General features: G+C 41.3%; 1 protein-coding gene across 3 annotated transcripts in view; it reads right to left on the reverse strand.

Moving 5' to 3' along the window:
• Nucleotides 1-192: 192 nt before the first annotated feature.
• EXT2 (exostosin glycosyltransferase 2) overlaps nt 193-17,564 on the reverse strand; it is a 77,157-nt gene continuing 59,785 nt past the window's right edge. For 2 of the 3 annotated variants that reach the window (XM_053387563.1, XM_053387567.1), the window contains exons 10-14: nt 16,908-17,074; nt 8,530-8,673; nt 7,056-7,184; nt 5,744-5,826; nt 193-910 (exon numbers count right to left, since the gene is read on the reverse strand). In XM_053387563.1, the coding sequence (XP_053243538.1) occupies nt 772-910; nt 5,744-5,826; nt 7,056-7,184; nt 8,530-8,673; nt 16,908-17,074 (662 nt within the window). In that variant the 3' untranslated portion in view covers nt 193-771. The remainder of the gene's footprint in view (nt 911-5,743; nt 5,827-7,055; nt 7,185-8,529; nt 8,674-16,907; nt 17,075-17,564) is intronic. The other variant, XM_053387554.1, reaches the window with a different exon arrangement.

Consider the following 17,564-nt stretch of genomic DNA (forward strand, 5'->3'; position numbering starts at 1 on the left):
GGTCTTGACCACGTGCATCTGAACTGAAAAAAATGTTTCAGCATAGTAAGAAAAGGGGACTGAGGCTGGTCAAGCATGCAGTCTTCTGTGAAAATAAACATGAAATGTGTTCACATTCATGAAGAAGTAATTTGAGTAAAGGAAATGATTTATTCTACTCCAATTGCTGTCTCCCTGCCCCCTGTATAAGTCTGGTGTCATGCCAATCATCTTTTCTAATCTTACTCAGCAAAAAAACCCCTAGCATATCTGCACAAGAGTTAATCCTAATCACAAATCTCAAAGGCTGCATGTAAACCAGGCTTGCATAGAAGAGAAATGTGGGCTCTATGAAGCAAACGCAGAAAGCAGCTCTTAGGAGAGACAGCAATATTTTCCATAATAGATTCCACAATAGATTTAAGTGACAACCAATGGCCCTTAGAGGGGAAAATACTGTGTGTGTGTGGGAGGGGGGGTAGGTGTGTGTGTAGGATTCTGTATTGTTTGTGCTTAACTCTTTGTCAGAATGTGAGGTCTGTAGAACAAATAAATATTTGTATGGCATTTTAGTAGACCCACATAGCAAGGCAGCAGCAGCAGCAGCAGCAGCATGTGGTTTGATTCTTTGCCCTGTGTTGTCCATGGAAAAAGCTTGAATTACACCAGGAGTGAGGCACCTCTGCATCCTCTTTGTAATACGCCCAGGAACTCTTCTCAAGGCCTGATGCTCGGCACCAGTCTCTCTTTGTGCATTGGATCCCTATATCCAATTGGCCTTGCATCTATTCTTTACAAGCTTCCAATGTTAGGAAAACTTTTTAGTTTTTCAGGGAAGTCATCTTTGTACAAGACGGGATCCGCCCGGTGTTCCACCACTTTCAGAGGCATGGTCCCAAAGACGGAGGCAAACTTGTTAATGCATTCAGACCTACAGAAAGAAACAATTGCATTGCTTAGCAACAGATCCATTTCACTATAATATGCTAAGTTTAGCTATGCACTTAACTATCTAGCTTACTGTAACTTAATCTTCTCTCAAAACACTCAATACCGTAACACTGGGTGCCAATGTGGACTTCTTACATCATTTACTTTTTCTTTTCTTTCTTTTTACTATAGAGCAGGTATTTAGCTTGGGGCTGCATCTGGATCCTTTGCTGTTGATTGCGGCTCAGATGGCCTTCATGGCACAGAGTGCCTTCCATCAGTTTCATCTGGAGGCTCAGCTGTGCCTCTATCTGGGCAGGGATAGCCTAACCACTGTTGCTGATGCTCTAGTAGCCTCTAGGTTGGATTACTGCAAAGCATTATATGTGGAGCTGCCTCTGAAGACGATTAGAAAACTTCAGTTAGTGCAGAATTTCGGCAAGACATTTTAAGCATATAAAACCAATCCTGGCCCTGACAGAACTGGCTGCCAATCTAGGTCCATTTCAAAATGCTGCTTGTGAGCAATAAAGCCCTAAACAATCCAGGACAGCAATATCTTGCAGACCGCCTCTCCTCATTTGAACCAGCCTGAACCCCGAGCTCATCATCTTAGGTCAGGAAAGTAGCAACATGAGAACAGGCCTTTTCTGTGGTGGCTCCTCATTTGTGGAATGCTCTCCCCAAGGAGCATCACCTAGCACCATCATTGTATTATCTTTAGGCACCAGGCAAAAACTTTCCTCTATAACTTGGCCTTTGCCCTTTAACTATATTTAGCCTTTTAGGAGTAGGTGGGATGCTTTTAAAGTATAGGAATTTGCAAAAAAAATCCACAAAGGAATACAGGTATTATATTATTCTCTCATCCAGAAAGCCTATCCACTGAGGTGTATTAGCCCAAAACTGTATTTACACCTCAGATTTTAAGTGCTTTGGTAGCTCATACCCCCAACAGAACCCCCTATTTGCTCTGCGATCTTAGGGATAAAGCTTTCTGCTTCCCTAGACCACAGACCAAAGAATGGGCAAAGAATACTGTAACTTTGCTGGCACAGGATTCTAAGGAGAGAGCTTAACACAGAAGACACAGCCCGCTATCCCTGACTTTGCACGCCACTTGCTCCTAGATCAGGTATACTCCCTCCCTTCTTTCTTCTCCTGCAGCAAATTATCACACTCAGTCTTCAGGCTTGGGTAGTTAGGGACTCTCCTTTACTCTCATAATTAAGGTGTGCATCTGAAGTCTTGCTGTCTGAAGATCCTAGTCTTCCCAGAGCTGTACATCAAATACATGTGGGTGGTGAGCACACAAGTGGGTTCGGAGGAGTCACTGTGTAAGTTGTAGGAAGTTTTAGAATTCCTGCTCTATGACTGCAGTCATGGGATTTTTGTCTATCACATGATGGTGTATGTTTTGACTCCACAGGGTGGGAAGTGACGGAGACAGGATGTTTGTGTTACTGTGTTCCGTGGAGTGGGACTATTGTCCTTTGTCCTTTTCTCTTTGCTGTCTGATGCTAGAGAGAGAGAGAGCCATGTTACAGTGCTCCATGTGTGTTTATATGTAAATAAAGTAGATTAGCCAAAATGCTGAGTTGCCGAGGTCTGTTACGCAAACTGCGGACACTCTGAATCCCTAAGTGTGCCGATGTCTGTTGGCATCGGTTGTTGTGATGTTTGGGCTGAAGAAAGCTTTTGAAGCTCCCAAACGATTGACCAGGAGGGAGAGAACATGCCAGTTGGGCATGTGTCTCTGCCAGGGTCCTACTCAAGTGTAGGACGAGCTCCTGACAGGAAGTACTGTAAAGGGGCTGTTGGCACCTTAAACCTGGCAAACTATTGCATGCATTTTTCTACTTTGTCAGATGCACGAAACAGGAGGCGGAGCCTCATACCATATAGGATTTGGCAAAGATGTGAAGCTCTTTGACTGAAGCATTTAATCGTAGCGAAGAGAAAGGAGATGCTGTCAGCTGCACATTTCCACAGAGGTCAAAGATTCCCTATTCCCTCCCCACCAGAATTCCAGGCATTCTTAAAGCAATGTACATGTTGTAAACTAGGGTGGATTAGCTGCCAACATAGCTCTTAAAGAGCCACTGTCAGGTTGAATTTGGCTCAGAACAGGCCTTGCAAAAATAAGCAGTTAAGAAACCAAAAGGCATTCTGAAATAGTTCTTGGATTTTTATTTTATTTTAAAAATCCCCTGGAAACAGGGTTTCCCCTAAAATCAAACAAGCATTCTCTTTAGGGTCTCTACAGCACTGATTGTACTTGAGAGCTTGAAATACAACATTACTTTAAAACCCAAACCTGAAACTGACTGGTTTATTTTCATTGTCCAACTGAGTGAAATAAAGTATCCATATTTAATAATATTGCATTTTACCCCACCTCCCCACAGGGTTAGCAGTAAGTAACAGAACAAATTTATCTGAAAGAATATAACTGTTAGAACTCTGATGTCTACAAGGTACCCTGGTAAACTGTGCTGGATGTTTAACATACTAAGTTCCAGTGAGCATGCTAATACAAAGGGTGCAAAAACTCATTTAATGCCAAATAGTGGGAAACAGTTTTATGATGGGGAAAGTCTTAAGTAAGGAATAGGGCGGTGAAAGTAACAAGGGAAGTAAGGGCATGGCAATTATGATTAAGTGGTCAGTAAGCTGAGGGAAGCAAGAAAAAATTGCCATTGAGGATGATGTTCATTGTGGGGTATTAGTGTCCCTTCCATAAGGCCACTAGAAACTTTTAAAACTTTTCACTAGCTTGAAATCAACAATGCCTATAAGTCTGAAAGTTCTTCTCAGTAAGCATTAGGATTGGAAACTTGGATTTCCAAAACAGACAAAAACATAGGTACTAGGATACTAATTTTGTATGCAGTATATTCAGTTTGATACCTGCAAAATGAACACACAAATATGTATGAAGTGCACCACCCTGTGCTCCTTTGAGATTTATTTATAAGTATAAATAAGAATAATGTCAGTACAGCAGCTCTTTTAATATCCGTTCACACACCCAACGCCCACAATGGATGATGCTCATAACTATTATCTCTTCCAGATATGCTGTGGAAGTGGTGCGGATGAGGAATTTAAGTCTACAGCAGTAGAACCATACGTAAGCCTGAAAATCTGAGAAGCCAGGTATGATAACGTAAGAAGAGCCTGCTGGGTCAGGCCAAACCTACCCAATCCAGCAGTCTGTTCTCACAGTAGAAAAGCCGATGCCCATGGGAAGCCTGTGTGCAGAAGCTGAGCACAAGAGCACTCACCCAACCAACCAACCTGCGATTCTCAGCAACCGGTATGTAGAGGCAATATCGCCTCCAACACGGGAGGTAGAACACAAAATAAGATCTAAGCCACAGACAAGAGGATTCAACGCTATGACATTAAATTGAAAATGAAGAATACTGTGCAACTAGATTTTGCCTCTGAATCCTCTAAAGTTAGTGCAGTCCTGCCTTAAGACTGCTTGGAAGGAAAGGTTCCTCTCAAAATTAACACAGGTTAGGGCCTGGTTAAAATGTGGAATATAGTGCTATATAGGTGACAGCCTAGTTTGTTCATTGACAAGACTCATGATGAGAGTGTCAGAGGGCCCACACAGGAGGAAAAGGATACGATTCATTTCACATTTTAAGTTCCTAAGGAATCCACCCCCTCCAATTGGAAACTATTCTAATCTATAGCATAAGATGTCATGATTAAGTAGTACTTCCTGATGGCTTTTCCTGAATTTAATCCCCTTTTTTCATATTATATATCCTTGTGCCACCCAAAATAACTTACCACCATGCTTGGTGTTTACATTCTTAAATACCTGAAGACTTATACCTATTTAGTAATTTCTTATCGAGGCTATATATATATTTGTCTTAATCTCTTCTCATAAATCAGTCCTTCATACAGGCTGTGACAGTGTCCATTTCATGAGTGATCTCTTAACTTCTCAGTAAAACATGGCGATGGAAAGAGCACAAAGTGAATACAAAATATCCCTATTGTGATAGTTGCAAGGCATTATAAAGGAAGGAGTGTGTAGATGCCTGGTAAGTGTGCTTCAAATAGCTACTTCTCTTCTGATTGGGTGCCCTTCTATCCAGAATTACAGAGCTCAAGATTCTGAAATATAACACAATAGGTAATTTGTTTGTACTATAATACTGTTTTCTCTCAGTTACTCTCATTTAGAGGTATGCATTTCAGATTATTCTTCATATGCCATACTTTCCCTCTCTCATGGCAACGTAGACTTGATAGTTAAGGCCTGTTGAAATCAGTTCAATATCACTAAACCCTATTTCAAAAGGTAGCAAAATATGCTTTTTAATGGAGTCATCAAGGAAGTATGAAAGGAGATATGCAAAAGGGGACCGTGTTTTACTTCTATCTGCTTTCATGCTAAAATATCAATGCAGGCTGCACCTCCAAAGCCTTGAGCTCAGATCATTCTCTCTTTCCTATACTCATTTTATTTCTGGTTTTCTATCATTCTAATAAGTTCATCGTTTTAATTTACTTGAAACAATTCTATTATTGCTTGACATGCCTTCTTATTAAGCACAAGGATGCCTGTGCTCATATGTGTGTATAGTACATATTCAAACCCAACAGACCTGCTGGGCTCGGGATGCAATCAGCTAGCTTCTCAGCATAAGTAACGGGCAAGTTGTCTCATGCTAAAACTGCCTTTGCAAATTAGATCTGTGTAACCATGTTTTTGTAAATAAAAGCAGTGAATGATTTGGTCCTAACTTCAAATACTCTTATGGATTAAGCACTGGGAATGGCAAAGGGAACAAGATGCGACACTCACCTTTCCACCATGTGTGTCTGGTCTAGTGATAACCCATCAATAGCTGTGCATTCTGGACATTTAAATTTCTTTCTTGGGGTCACCTGTGCAAAGTCAACACAACATTGTCACAGCACAAACATTAATCTCCGCATTCAGAAATGTAGCAGAGTGCCCTTGAACATATCTGTACTGTAAGTCAAACCCTCGAAGGGGGGGGGGGGGAGAACGTATGCCACTTAGTTCCATCTGGCCCAGCTGACTGCAAAACTCACAGTGACCCGATAAAAAATGCTTGGAGGGGTTTTGCCTTCTGTAAGTGGAAAGTAGTGGCGATGACAAGCTCCTTAATTCCTGTTTAATGACTGTTTTCTCACTGCCAAGGTCCCTGTATAAACACCATTTGTTCTTGCAGCCATAAGAGCGATGAAATATAGCTTCCCATACTTCACCGTAACCTTAATCCAACAGACACACTTTGCTCACTTTAGCTGACTGGCAAACTCTGCGAGGCTCTCCCAACTGCACCGAGGTGCCAAATGACTCTGCAGTGCCCTTGCACAGTTCAGAAACTCTCACAGCAAACACACACACACTTTATCTTCTAAGGCTTTTCTAGGAAACACAGCCACCGGTCTGGATAAATGATGATGGACAGGCAGGAAAGCAGACCTTGCTAATTGAAGTAATGCCTGGAGGCCTCTAAATCTCATTCCGAGTTGACACACTTTGAAATGAGCAGACAAAGTGAACATCCAGGCCAAGGAAATGTGTTGAAACATGTCAGGAAATTAATTCAGGGATAAAAGTTCATTTAAAAACTGATCTTGCAATTAACATTCCTGCAATTAGCATTCCTATAAATCAGCTGTTGCCAGTTAAGATAGACAGGGATGGATCAGGTTGGATATGTTTTCCCCCTTTTAATTTTGCTCAGTGATTTGAACAAAAAATGTTTAACTTGCTCTCCCCTCCACCCCACCCCCACCACCCAATACAACATTTGTCTGGTCAGAATGATCACAGCTAATGGGATCAACACCTCCTTACGCAACCAAAATGGCTCAAACTCCTCAAATCCATATGACATTTGCCAAAAAGTAATAGCTAGGAACATATGGGAGATCTAGATTCAAATCTTTATTATGAAGATCACTGGATAACCCTGAGCCAGTCACTCTGTCTCTCAGCATAAACGTAATCTACTATACAGGGTTGTTGTGAGGGATAGCATGTACATCGAGTTCCTTGGAGGAAGGGTGGGATTTTAAAAAATGGCATGAATAAAATACAACATTACTAAGTCTGAGAGAACAGCGGAAGCAAAGCTTACCTTAATGACCGCTTTTCCAGTAACATTGGCCACTAGAAAATTCATGGCAATGTCCTCACAATTCATGTGAGCATCCACCCAGTTCTTGATGTCCCCAGGCATTTTGTATGTGTACAAGTAGTTAAAATACTGCAGAAAGGAAAAGTGATTTGAGATAAAAAAAAGTAATATTTGTGAATATTTGCTGCAGTTGCATGTTTCCTAAACCATAAAAAACCAAGACAGGTTTGAACTGGAATGGGAGTTAAGTAAGCAGGTTCCACTGGGAATTAACAGAGGTTTGCACAAAAAAATTATGCTACATCCTTGCAGCAGTCCCTTTCAGGTTGGTCTTTGCACCATTGGATGGAACCAAGTGTATTTTATGATTACTTTTATTTTATACATGCTCTGAGTACAAACACAATGGAATTAATAATAATATTAGAATTAAAAATAAACAAATGCATAATAAAAATAAAACAGCAGAAAAACAAAATTGGAGGAGTGTGTGCACTCCAAAACACAGGTGGCATTTTAAAATACCTTTTATTTTAAAAATGTAAAAGATCCTTGCCTGGTGCCACAGAGAGAATGGGCGCTAAAGGAATGTATTCCAAAGGTGGGCATGCCACTACTGGAAAGGTTGTCATTGGTCACCACTATGGGGGCAACTGGAGAAGACTTGTGAGGATTAGTGCAGTACACAAGCAGGTGCATGGGAGCAGGCAGCCCCGAAGATACAAATCCACTAGAGGTGTATCATGCCCAACATGTATTCCCAACCCACTGTTCTATTCCCTAATCTCTTCAGTAGCTTAGATACTTGATCCAACATGGCAAGCCGCAATTTGAACTTGCTGTGCCAACTACAGTCATGCCTTGGTTTTCAAACAGAATGCGTTCCGGAAGTCCGTTCGACTTCCGAAACATTCAGAAACCAAGATGCGGCTTCCGGAAACACAATCATTACCTCATCATTCCACTCTAAATGTTGCTCAAAACCTTTCCTGATAATCTTAATTGTGCCAGTAGCCTAGATCCAAAGAACCAGTACCACATGGCCATGCAATGTCTGGGCTTGAGCTACACAAACACAGCCTTCCTAATGTCACACGGTGAACTTCTTTCAAATGAATGAATCTTTCAAAAACATTTTAAAAATATGGAATGTGCCATTCAAGGGCAAAGAGATGAATAAAAATAGCCACTTGTATGCAAACATATTAGCCCTTCCCCTCTGCTGAAAAACCCGTAACATTATACCTCTGAGTCTGTATCCAAATATTCCAAACAGATAGACATTTTATTCAAAGGGATCCACCAACAGAATGTGGCTTCTTTCTCCTTCATATCTGCCTTTACCAGCACATTAGAGGAAGATCACCGACGCCTGCATTATGCTATAACGTGTCTACCATCCACTACTGACATACAAGGCTCTGTCCCTATGCCACATGCAAACCCACCACTTCAGAATTATGTCACTTCTTACCTTGTGGTAAAACGCTGCTCCTGTGAGCACCATTGAAACTTCATTGGTCCACTCTGACTCATATTTCCACTTGCTTGTTTCATGGTCCCACAAATGTAGGCGACCAGGATATCCGACAAGCCGGTCAGGGAACTCTCTCCATACCTGCAGAGTATAACTGAGGTGTTATGCTAATGGTATTCGCCAAAAAGATGGACAATTTGGCTTAATATTGTTCCCCCGTCCCCAGAAAATAACAGTTATAGATAAATACAGAATGTCTGCCACAGGTTACAATGGTGTAAATCAGAACTCCCCTGACCAACCTTCCCCTCCCCATTTTGTGATGTTTGCTTCAGCAGCTGCTCTCGCCTTGGGCCTTTCTGAAAGCAGTTGTTACTACTACTACTACTACTACTACTATTATTATATCTGTTCTTGTGGGAATGGTGGGTGTGCCCCCACCCCAAACTGTGGCATCAGCACTGCTGCTGCTCCTTGCCCAATTCTGGTCTATAGCCAACGTTCAGTTGTCCCTCTGTCAACTTGGCAGTGGTTGCTAAATATCACTCTACTGCACATCAATATAGTACAGGGATCAAGACTCTTCAGGCAGTCTGTCATCCTTATGAGATGGTATAACCAAGTGTCTTCGAAACATTTAAGTTGTTTTCTTGAGCTGTGTTAAGCAGTCATCTGCTTTCATTTCCCTTGCAAAAGGATTATTCGAGATTAAATGGTTGCTTCATACAACAGTCTTTCCTGACAGCCTATTTCACTTTCTTCAATTCCTTTCACCTACCATATGCTCCCCCAAACAGCTTCAGATGTGACTGCTTTTCATTTCAGTCAGTGACCACAGTGACAGTTTGTGATACTGCATTTGGAGCGAGTAAAAAATAATATCCTAGTGACACAGTAATCTGAAACAATAAATCTTCACAAAGAGTACTTCATACAATATGCACTTTCAAAAATGAAAAAAAATGTTTGTGCAAATATGGCTTATTATTATAAAAAAATAAACAGAAAACAATTTCAGCTTTCATGTTTAGACTTTGGACAGGCGGGTTAAGACAAATGCTTTGATCATGAGGTGAACAGTTTTTATATAGACTAATCTAGTAAAATCTAGTAGTTTGTATGAATCATTTCCTAGTGTGGCTCAAGTCACTTTTGGACATACATGAGAACTTTTTAATGTTTTTCAACAACTTTCTAGGTGCTTTGGTAGCAGTACTGCTACAGTTTCTTTCCACTTGCCTTGTTCCTGGCACCTGGATACAATCAGGATGCTTATTCCTATCACTTCATTACTCTGCTAGCGACTACCAGATCAAAACACAAGCTGACAAGAATAGGGACAAGTCATCATTAATACACCCCTCAGCTTCTACACAGTGCTGGCTACATTACTCAAAGACACATTTCCCGGAGTGAGCAGGAAAGGAAAGATGCGCGTGCCCAATAATACGGTGGTACAAATTGCAGGTAGGCCATTTAAAGAGAGAGGAAGTTCTATCTGTGAAGTGCATTGTTTAGTTATATGAGGTTATAATTTACACACAAAAAAAACTTATGTGTATGTGTGAATATTTAAAAACAGCATGGGTGCTTCCCTTGCTTGGCACAAGCAATGCTACTGGTACTAATCAGACATTTTAGGGATAATGTGACAGGTGTGCTTCACCTATGTACCACTGTTCACTACAGTGAGCACTGTAAAGCACGGAAGAAGTTGTGTATGCCTGTAAGTAAATACTGAGAGGCAGTACACCAGTGAATAGCAGTTTCTGCAGAGGGAGCATACTCAGTGGAAGAGCACATGTTCAGCATCAGGCAAGTCCCAGGTTCAAGCCCTAGCATCTCCATTCAAGGGTGTCAGGTAGCAGGTGATGGCAAAGACCTCATCTAGAGGCCAGGAAGGACCACTGGAAGTCAAACAAGTCAGACTAGGCAATGCTGGGCAAATAGTCTGATCTGGTATAATAGCAAGAGAGGGATGTTTCTGGCATGCCCTGCTTGTAAGTTTCCTAGAAACATCTGCCTGGCCACTGCCGAATGCTGGACTTGATGAAGCTTTTAATCTGACCCAGCAGAGATCTTCTTACTTGTTATATATGTACCAATGGCAATTCATCTCCACTATTACCCGCAAGTGACAGGAGATGTGCATCTCCGCCTTGACGCTTCTGAGTGCTCACCACATTAAACACTGTGATCACCAGTGTATTCACATTAAACATGACTGCCACATAATGTGTGGATCAGTTTTGACAGATCACAGTCAAAACATAAGAAACAATGGAAGAGCTAGCTAACTTCTCATGTGGTCAGTCTACATTTGGTGTCTCCATTTTCACTCTGATAAATGCTTCTTGACTTATTTCATATGGTTTACATCCCAATAATTCAACCAAGACAGTTCTGATGAAAATGCACAAGAATCTTACACAAGAATCTTACTTGTCAAACCCAAAGATTCACACCCTGTCTTTCTGCTCTTCGGTTCCTTCTTTCTCCCTGCTTTTAACGCTGTCAGTCATACATTAGTGCCACAGAATCTGGGGTTTCACAGCTCAAACCTGGCCTGGTTTCATTTCCCAAACATTTTTCAAACATTATTTTGGTGGCTTTCCCCTCTTCTCTACCCTTATTTTTATTTTGTTGGCCTTGTCCAAGGATCTAGCATCAGTCCCTTATTTCTGACCCTATGGACAGACCTATAATGGAAAATGGGGAGCAGCTCTCCTTGCAGTCTCAATGATGTCCCATCCTTTTCTTTGCCCTGCAGAAGTGTTGCTACAGAGTCACTGAGTTTGTGACTCTTTGCACCTACCAGTGCAGAAGTGTTGTGCCATAAAGGCAGATCAGATCATGAGAGGCCAGACAAGAAACTTAAGGGGAAAACTTGGGGGTGGGGGAGGGTTGAAAAGGACAGCTGTAGGGGAAGAGAAGAGATAATGGTTAAAGAGAGACTGGGAAAGAAAGCTGAAAATAGGCAGGCTCAGCTGTGAAGACAGTTTCAGCTGACTGGCACAGTGCATGTATTAGAGACTAAGAACATCACAACACTCTGATGTAAACTGAAGTAAGTCTAATAAATGGAAGCAGAGGAAGGAACCAGGCAGTGAAAGTGAAATAAAAACATTTTAAGGTTTATCATGCTAAATTATATTATTTCAGAAAAATTATACAAGTTGCTTGTATAAGTATGATAAAGCTAGTCTAATTTAGCTTTGAAATATAAGGTGGCCTGTAGTATAGCTTATAAACTGACTTATTCATAAATTATCTTAAAATTACTAAAATGCTGGAGTTGTTCCATCTTTCTTCTGCTCTGCAGCACCCAAAACATATTTATGTATAATACAATGATGGGGAAGAAATGAGAGGCTCCCGAAAGGATGGGCTATTTACTACTTCTAAGTTAGGAACAGAGGCAAAACCCAGGTTCCATTCAGACATCACATTCCTTGCCTCCAAACCACAGTTTCATGACCAGAAATGCATAAAGATTGAGCTAGAATGGGTGATAAAGGCAGTCTTAGTCTCTGTTTTATTGCTAACTGGTGACTACATATAAAGGTAATCACATGCTCATATGTTGAAGACAGCATACATTCTTCTATGAACAGTTAAGAAAATATACGCATAGGAAAGTTTTGAGCCTAAACTTTAGATTAATAGGGAAAACAGCTGTTGCTCATATAGGACATAGTGCTTGCTTTATTACCGTAGCAGAAGAATGGCAAAGTGTAAGTCCAGCAACTACATGTCGAAGAGCATTAGAACTAGGTAAAAACGACAACAGCAGCAGCCAAACATTTTTCCATACCTAGCTGACACACTTTGGCTTTGCCCCACGCCTGACTTGTTTTTCTATGAATATACAGGAAGTGTGCCAAGTTAAACCTTAAACAGCAAGAAGAGCAGAAATCTTTGCTCAGCCTCAACAGGCACTTAGCATTTATCATCAATGTGAAACATAAGCCTGCCTCAGGCATTCTATTCACATAAGGAAGCAAGGATGAGCACAGTGAGTTCCCCCTTATCACCACCATGGCTCTTTCAGGGTTCTAAACTCTGTGGGGAGATGCCATGAGCGCATGAGGATCTCCTTGCCTTCCAAGTCTTGGACAAGGAATATGGTCACAGTGATGGGGGTGGAGCTTAGCATGCCTGTCGCCCCCTGTGTGTTGGTTTTACAAGCAAGCTGGGCTACAAGAACAAGCAAGAGTTATCCCTCTTTTTCAGCAGTGGACAGAAGCAGGCAGAGCTGAAACCACTGGCTTCTCACACAGAACACAAGACCGGCAATTCCCAAGACAGAGAGATAAACAGAGAGATTCATAAGCACTACAACTGTTATTAAATGTATATTTTGGGACACAAAGAAACAAATTTTAAACACAACCACATCATGGTTAAAGAAAGGTAGCTTCCAGCTGCATGAAGGTTGAAAATAAAAATGTGGTTTAGAGCAAGACTGGTCTGCTTCGCCTTCATTTTCAAAAATTATGTTCAGCTGAATCCATGTTACATTTCTTTGCTCTTTTGCTTTTATCTTTCTTGTAAGAGGAACAGAAACAGCTGATGAATGGGTAGAAATGTTGTATAGTCCTAACTGTTTAAGAGTACAGAACACTATCTGTCAGTACTTCTGTCAACACAATGCTGAAAAGCTGTCCTCTTACTTCTCACAAAGCTTCCACTTCAAGTCACAGAGCCGTAGATATTCGCATGCCTCCTTAAATTAAACAGCACATAGGGGCTATATTGCTCTTGCTTCAGTAGTTTTGCACCATGCAATAAATCATTAGGGACCCTAATAGTTCACTTTTAACAAGTAAAAAAAATGTCTGACACTTTTGAGTGTTACTTTAATTTTTATGGCTGAAAGTGTACAGAGATCAAAGTAACCCCCCTTCTCTTCTTCTTTTTATAAAAAGAGCCTAATCGATACAGCCAGACAAGTCTGTGCTGCTAGAAAGTTCAGCCACATGTTTAAACAAGGTCTGGAGAATAAGCAGAGGAAGAACGTTACCAACATCACGTTTCCAAATGTTTCTCCTGACTGAAGCAAGACACTTAAAAAAGAAACCCTCCTGGTAACATTATATGTTGCTACTGTTCCCTCAGAATTCCCTTGCAAACTGCTCAGAAATGCAACAGATACTTTCTTGGTGAAATACATAAACAGATAAATAAATTACCACAGGCTGAGGACAAGTTAAACATCTGGTAGCCAGCTCAGGCCTGTCAAGCAAGTCAAAGACACTCTGGCCCAGGGAAGATTGATCTGCAGTCACTGATTTGCGGGTTGAAGGTAGGAACTGCATTTATACACACTTCCCCTCATGCTCTTATAGAGGAAACAGCATAAAAAAGGAACTGCCACACTCTGGACGTTTGATTCAGTTCCCCAACCCCACCCCACCCTGGTTAATATTAAAAATTAGCATGGTTGTGCTAAAACAGATATGTTTTAGGGCTCTTTTCTATCCCACATGTATGGCATTGCCCTGGATTCTAGAATTATTCTATAAATTGGTGGCTGTTATGATTATTACTATTTTAAACACACTAAGAGAAAAACAGCTTTTGCAAGACTCAGATGTGTCTGCCAAATCAGAGGAAGCTCTGTCCAAATGGCAGCAAATTCACACAAAGACGATCCAGGCTGTTATTCAGGCAGTTCCACAATCCAAGCATCTGGCCAACATAAGTCAGGCAAACTAGGTAAAATGGACCCTGAAGTTACAGATCCCCAGTTCAGTCACTGAATCACTGTATTGCCTTGAGAAACTAACTTAGCCTCTTTAACATGAGCCACTGTGAAGTGATCTATATACGGAAAGAGTGGTCAGTGCATGTTTGGTATAATTTCTGATGTTCTTACGTTTAAAGTGAAATATGAGCTGCAGCTTCCTCCTGCCCATGTCCAAGGTCCTCCGAACCCCAACATCAGAGATATGGCTGGTTGGGACACATCAGAGCACGTTCATAGTGGGCTTCCTTAGGGGGCTTATTTTGCGCCCTTCTTTATGGCTTTTTGCCACCTTGTGGAGACCTTTCTATTTCAACAATAGGCATTTGGCCTGTCAAGTCACTGATGGTTTTTGCATTCTCCCAGATTTTTCTTAACAAATTTCACCTTTATATCCTCCTCTCCTAAATGGTCTATATTATTACAATTTGTTGTAAGTTTTGATTTACCGAATCTAAGCCACACTTAAAATGCAAATTCTTCAAGTACACAAAAACAATGCATATACAGATATTCCAGCCAATTCCCCATATTACAGCTGCTTCAGCATGCCCTTTGCCAGCAGTCCAGACACATGAGATTATTTATCCAAGTCTATTCAAACCAACATGCCACAGTCCTCTTGGAGACTTGCCCAAGGAAACTGCTTATTTGAAAGCAGCCCCATGTCAAGATCTCTCTTCTTTCTGAAAGCTTGTGTGTCAAAGGAAAACTTATCCTCTGTCCTTCTTCCTGGTGTGTTCTGAACCAGAGCAGGCAACATGTTCATTTGTCTAGCCTTCCATTGTGAATACACAGCTGTTCTGTACTTGTCCACACTCCTGTTTAAGTGTAACCTTCCATGCTCCATGTTTCCCCAAAAGAAGAAAATATAAGCTTGGCTGCTCATATAGCTGCTAATCTCCATGAGAGAACCTCCCTGTCTGGAGACACATATGGCATACTTAAATCTCTTTTTTCCACATATATTTTATTATTGTTTAAGTCAGTATGTCAATTGTCAAACCAACTCCATATAATGTCAACTGTCTTAAGCTTATTCTTCATGATTATGGAGGAAAATCTAAAGAGCACATTTGTACTAAGCTACCGTTAGTTCACCCACTCCTTTCTAATTCTTCCTTAGTTCCTTACTTGAGGATCCAGACCATCTCATTCTCCTCTCTGACACTTAAAACAATATCCCCCTCTTATTAAAAAAACAACCCTGCACACTTAAAGGGAAAACAAGCTTTCTGACATGACTTCATCTTCTCCTCTCACACCTTCAACTTCCAGCCAAACCCAATGACTTTTCCTAAATTATTCTGTAACGTTCAGCACTGTCAACTTCTTTGATATCTATAGCTTCCACAATACTGAACTCCAGGAGTGGTGAACCTCACACCCTCGGAGGGCACCACAAAATTAACATGGCCTGAAGACACTGCCAACAGCAGTGCCAACAGGAACTGGCAACAATGCCATCAGCACGTACTCTCTCGATCTTTGCTCATCCTGGCTACCACATGGATGCTAATGATCTTTTTTGGGGAGAAGAGTCTCAATAGGGTTGTAAGTTATACAGATTTTCTATACCTTTTATCAGTTTGTGTTCAGGCTTGGTGACAGGACTGCACTGCTCTTGGTCACCTTGATTGATGACCTTTATTGAGATAAGAATAAGGGGAGTGTGACCCTGTTGATTCTGGTTTATCTCTTAGTCCCTTTTGATGGCATCATCCTGGACAGACTCTGTGGTCTGGCTCCTATCTATGGGGTTAGTTTCAGAGAATGGTATGGGTGATTGCCACAGGCAGCTGCATTGTGAAGTACTGCTGGGCACACTCACCCCCCCCCCAATATGAAGCTGTTGGGGATGATCTTTAGGAACTTTGTTGTGTGGCCATGCAAGCCCTAAACCAGTATCTAGACATAGTGATGGGTTGGTTGAGGGCTAGTAATAGCTGTAGCAGTCACTCCAGGATCTTCGAATCCCTTCTCCAGGGACTCCTGCCAGGTAGGGTGTGGCAGGTGGTTATAGGGCCTTTTCAGTGGTAGCATCCTGGTTGTGGAATGTGCTGTTTTATTTTCTGCTCTTGACTTTCTTTTATGCTGCTTCATATTTTATGGTGTCATTCCTATGGTTATTGTATATTTAATTTGTTTCTATTTTATGTTAAGCTGTCCTGAGAGCATTTTGGGGAGGCCTATGTCATAATAATCATCCAATGTGCTGAAGACAAACTTCTGCTTATAGTAGAAGACTAAACAGGCAACACAGAAAGACAGGTTTTGGAAATCCCCAAAAAGCGTCTTGAGAGAAATTCAAATATAGTTTCCCCTCTGCTTCTGTCCAAGAGTTTCATCTTTCAGGCTCTCTGGCACACATCTTTATGTGCTAACCTTGCATATGAGTTGGAAAAGAACTATAACTAATCCTCCCTCCATGCTGGGGAGCAAGGGCAGCAAAATGCAAAGATAATATTTTCTGAAGATTAACAACATTTCCTGGATAGCTGCAAGAACTTTATGCTGATTATGCATCATGGCACTACTTGAAGGTTAAGAACATTTTAGCTGAGGATTTGTCCCCAGAAGCATTTAACTCAATCAACTCAAGTCATGCAAAAAGCAGAAGCCGTCTTACCTCATAACCAAACTGCAGCTCATCTGATGTCAACATGATTATGTCATCATCAATGGCCAACACTGCTTCCGTTTCAATCTCATTATAGGGGAAGAAGCGGTTACTCAACTTGTTTTCTGTGGTCCGTACAACCTTTAGTGGCACTCGAACTTTCGGCCAAACAGTTTCTGTGAAGAAGAACAAAATCTAAGATTTTATTTGCGTTTTTGCTGTATCTCATCTGCAGTTTTATTACATCTCCCCCCCCCATCCCCCAATCAAGTCCTTGTGCTCTATGGATGTACTAGGCCATGAGTACAGCAGGACAATTAAACTATGGGAGGGATTCACTTGACAAACCCTGTCAGTGGAAGCCCTATGCATGGGTGTCTGCTTGCACAATGGGACCGTTCTCCCCTCTCCTCCTCTCACAAATGGCTGTGGGAGAACCCCAGAACAGCATGCGGTGAGAGGGGAGAGGGAATAATTTTGTCTGGGAAGCTGATATGCTTGCATTGATACAACATTTATAACTGCACAACACTGAACTTCATCCAATGTATTCCGACACTCCAATTAATTCAGATAACCTTGAGATACAGGTACGACTTTGAATACTACTAGCATTAAGAACATACATCATTATTTAATACAGGGGTGGGGAAACCATACTTCTCT

The sequence above is a fragment of the Podarcis raffonei genome, chromosome 1, assembly GCF_027172205.1.
Source record: "Podarcis raffonei isolate rPodRaf1 chromosome 1, rPodRaf1.pri, whole genome shotgun sequence".
Classification (NCBI taxonomy): domain Eukaryota; kingdom Metazoa; phylum Chordata; class Lepidosauria; order Squamata; family Lacertidae; genus Podarcis; species Podarcis raffonei.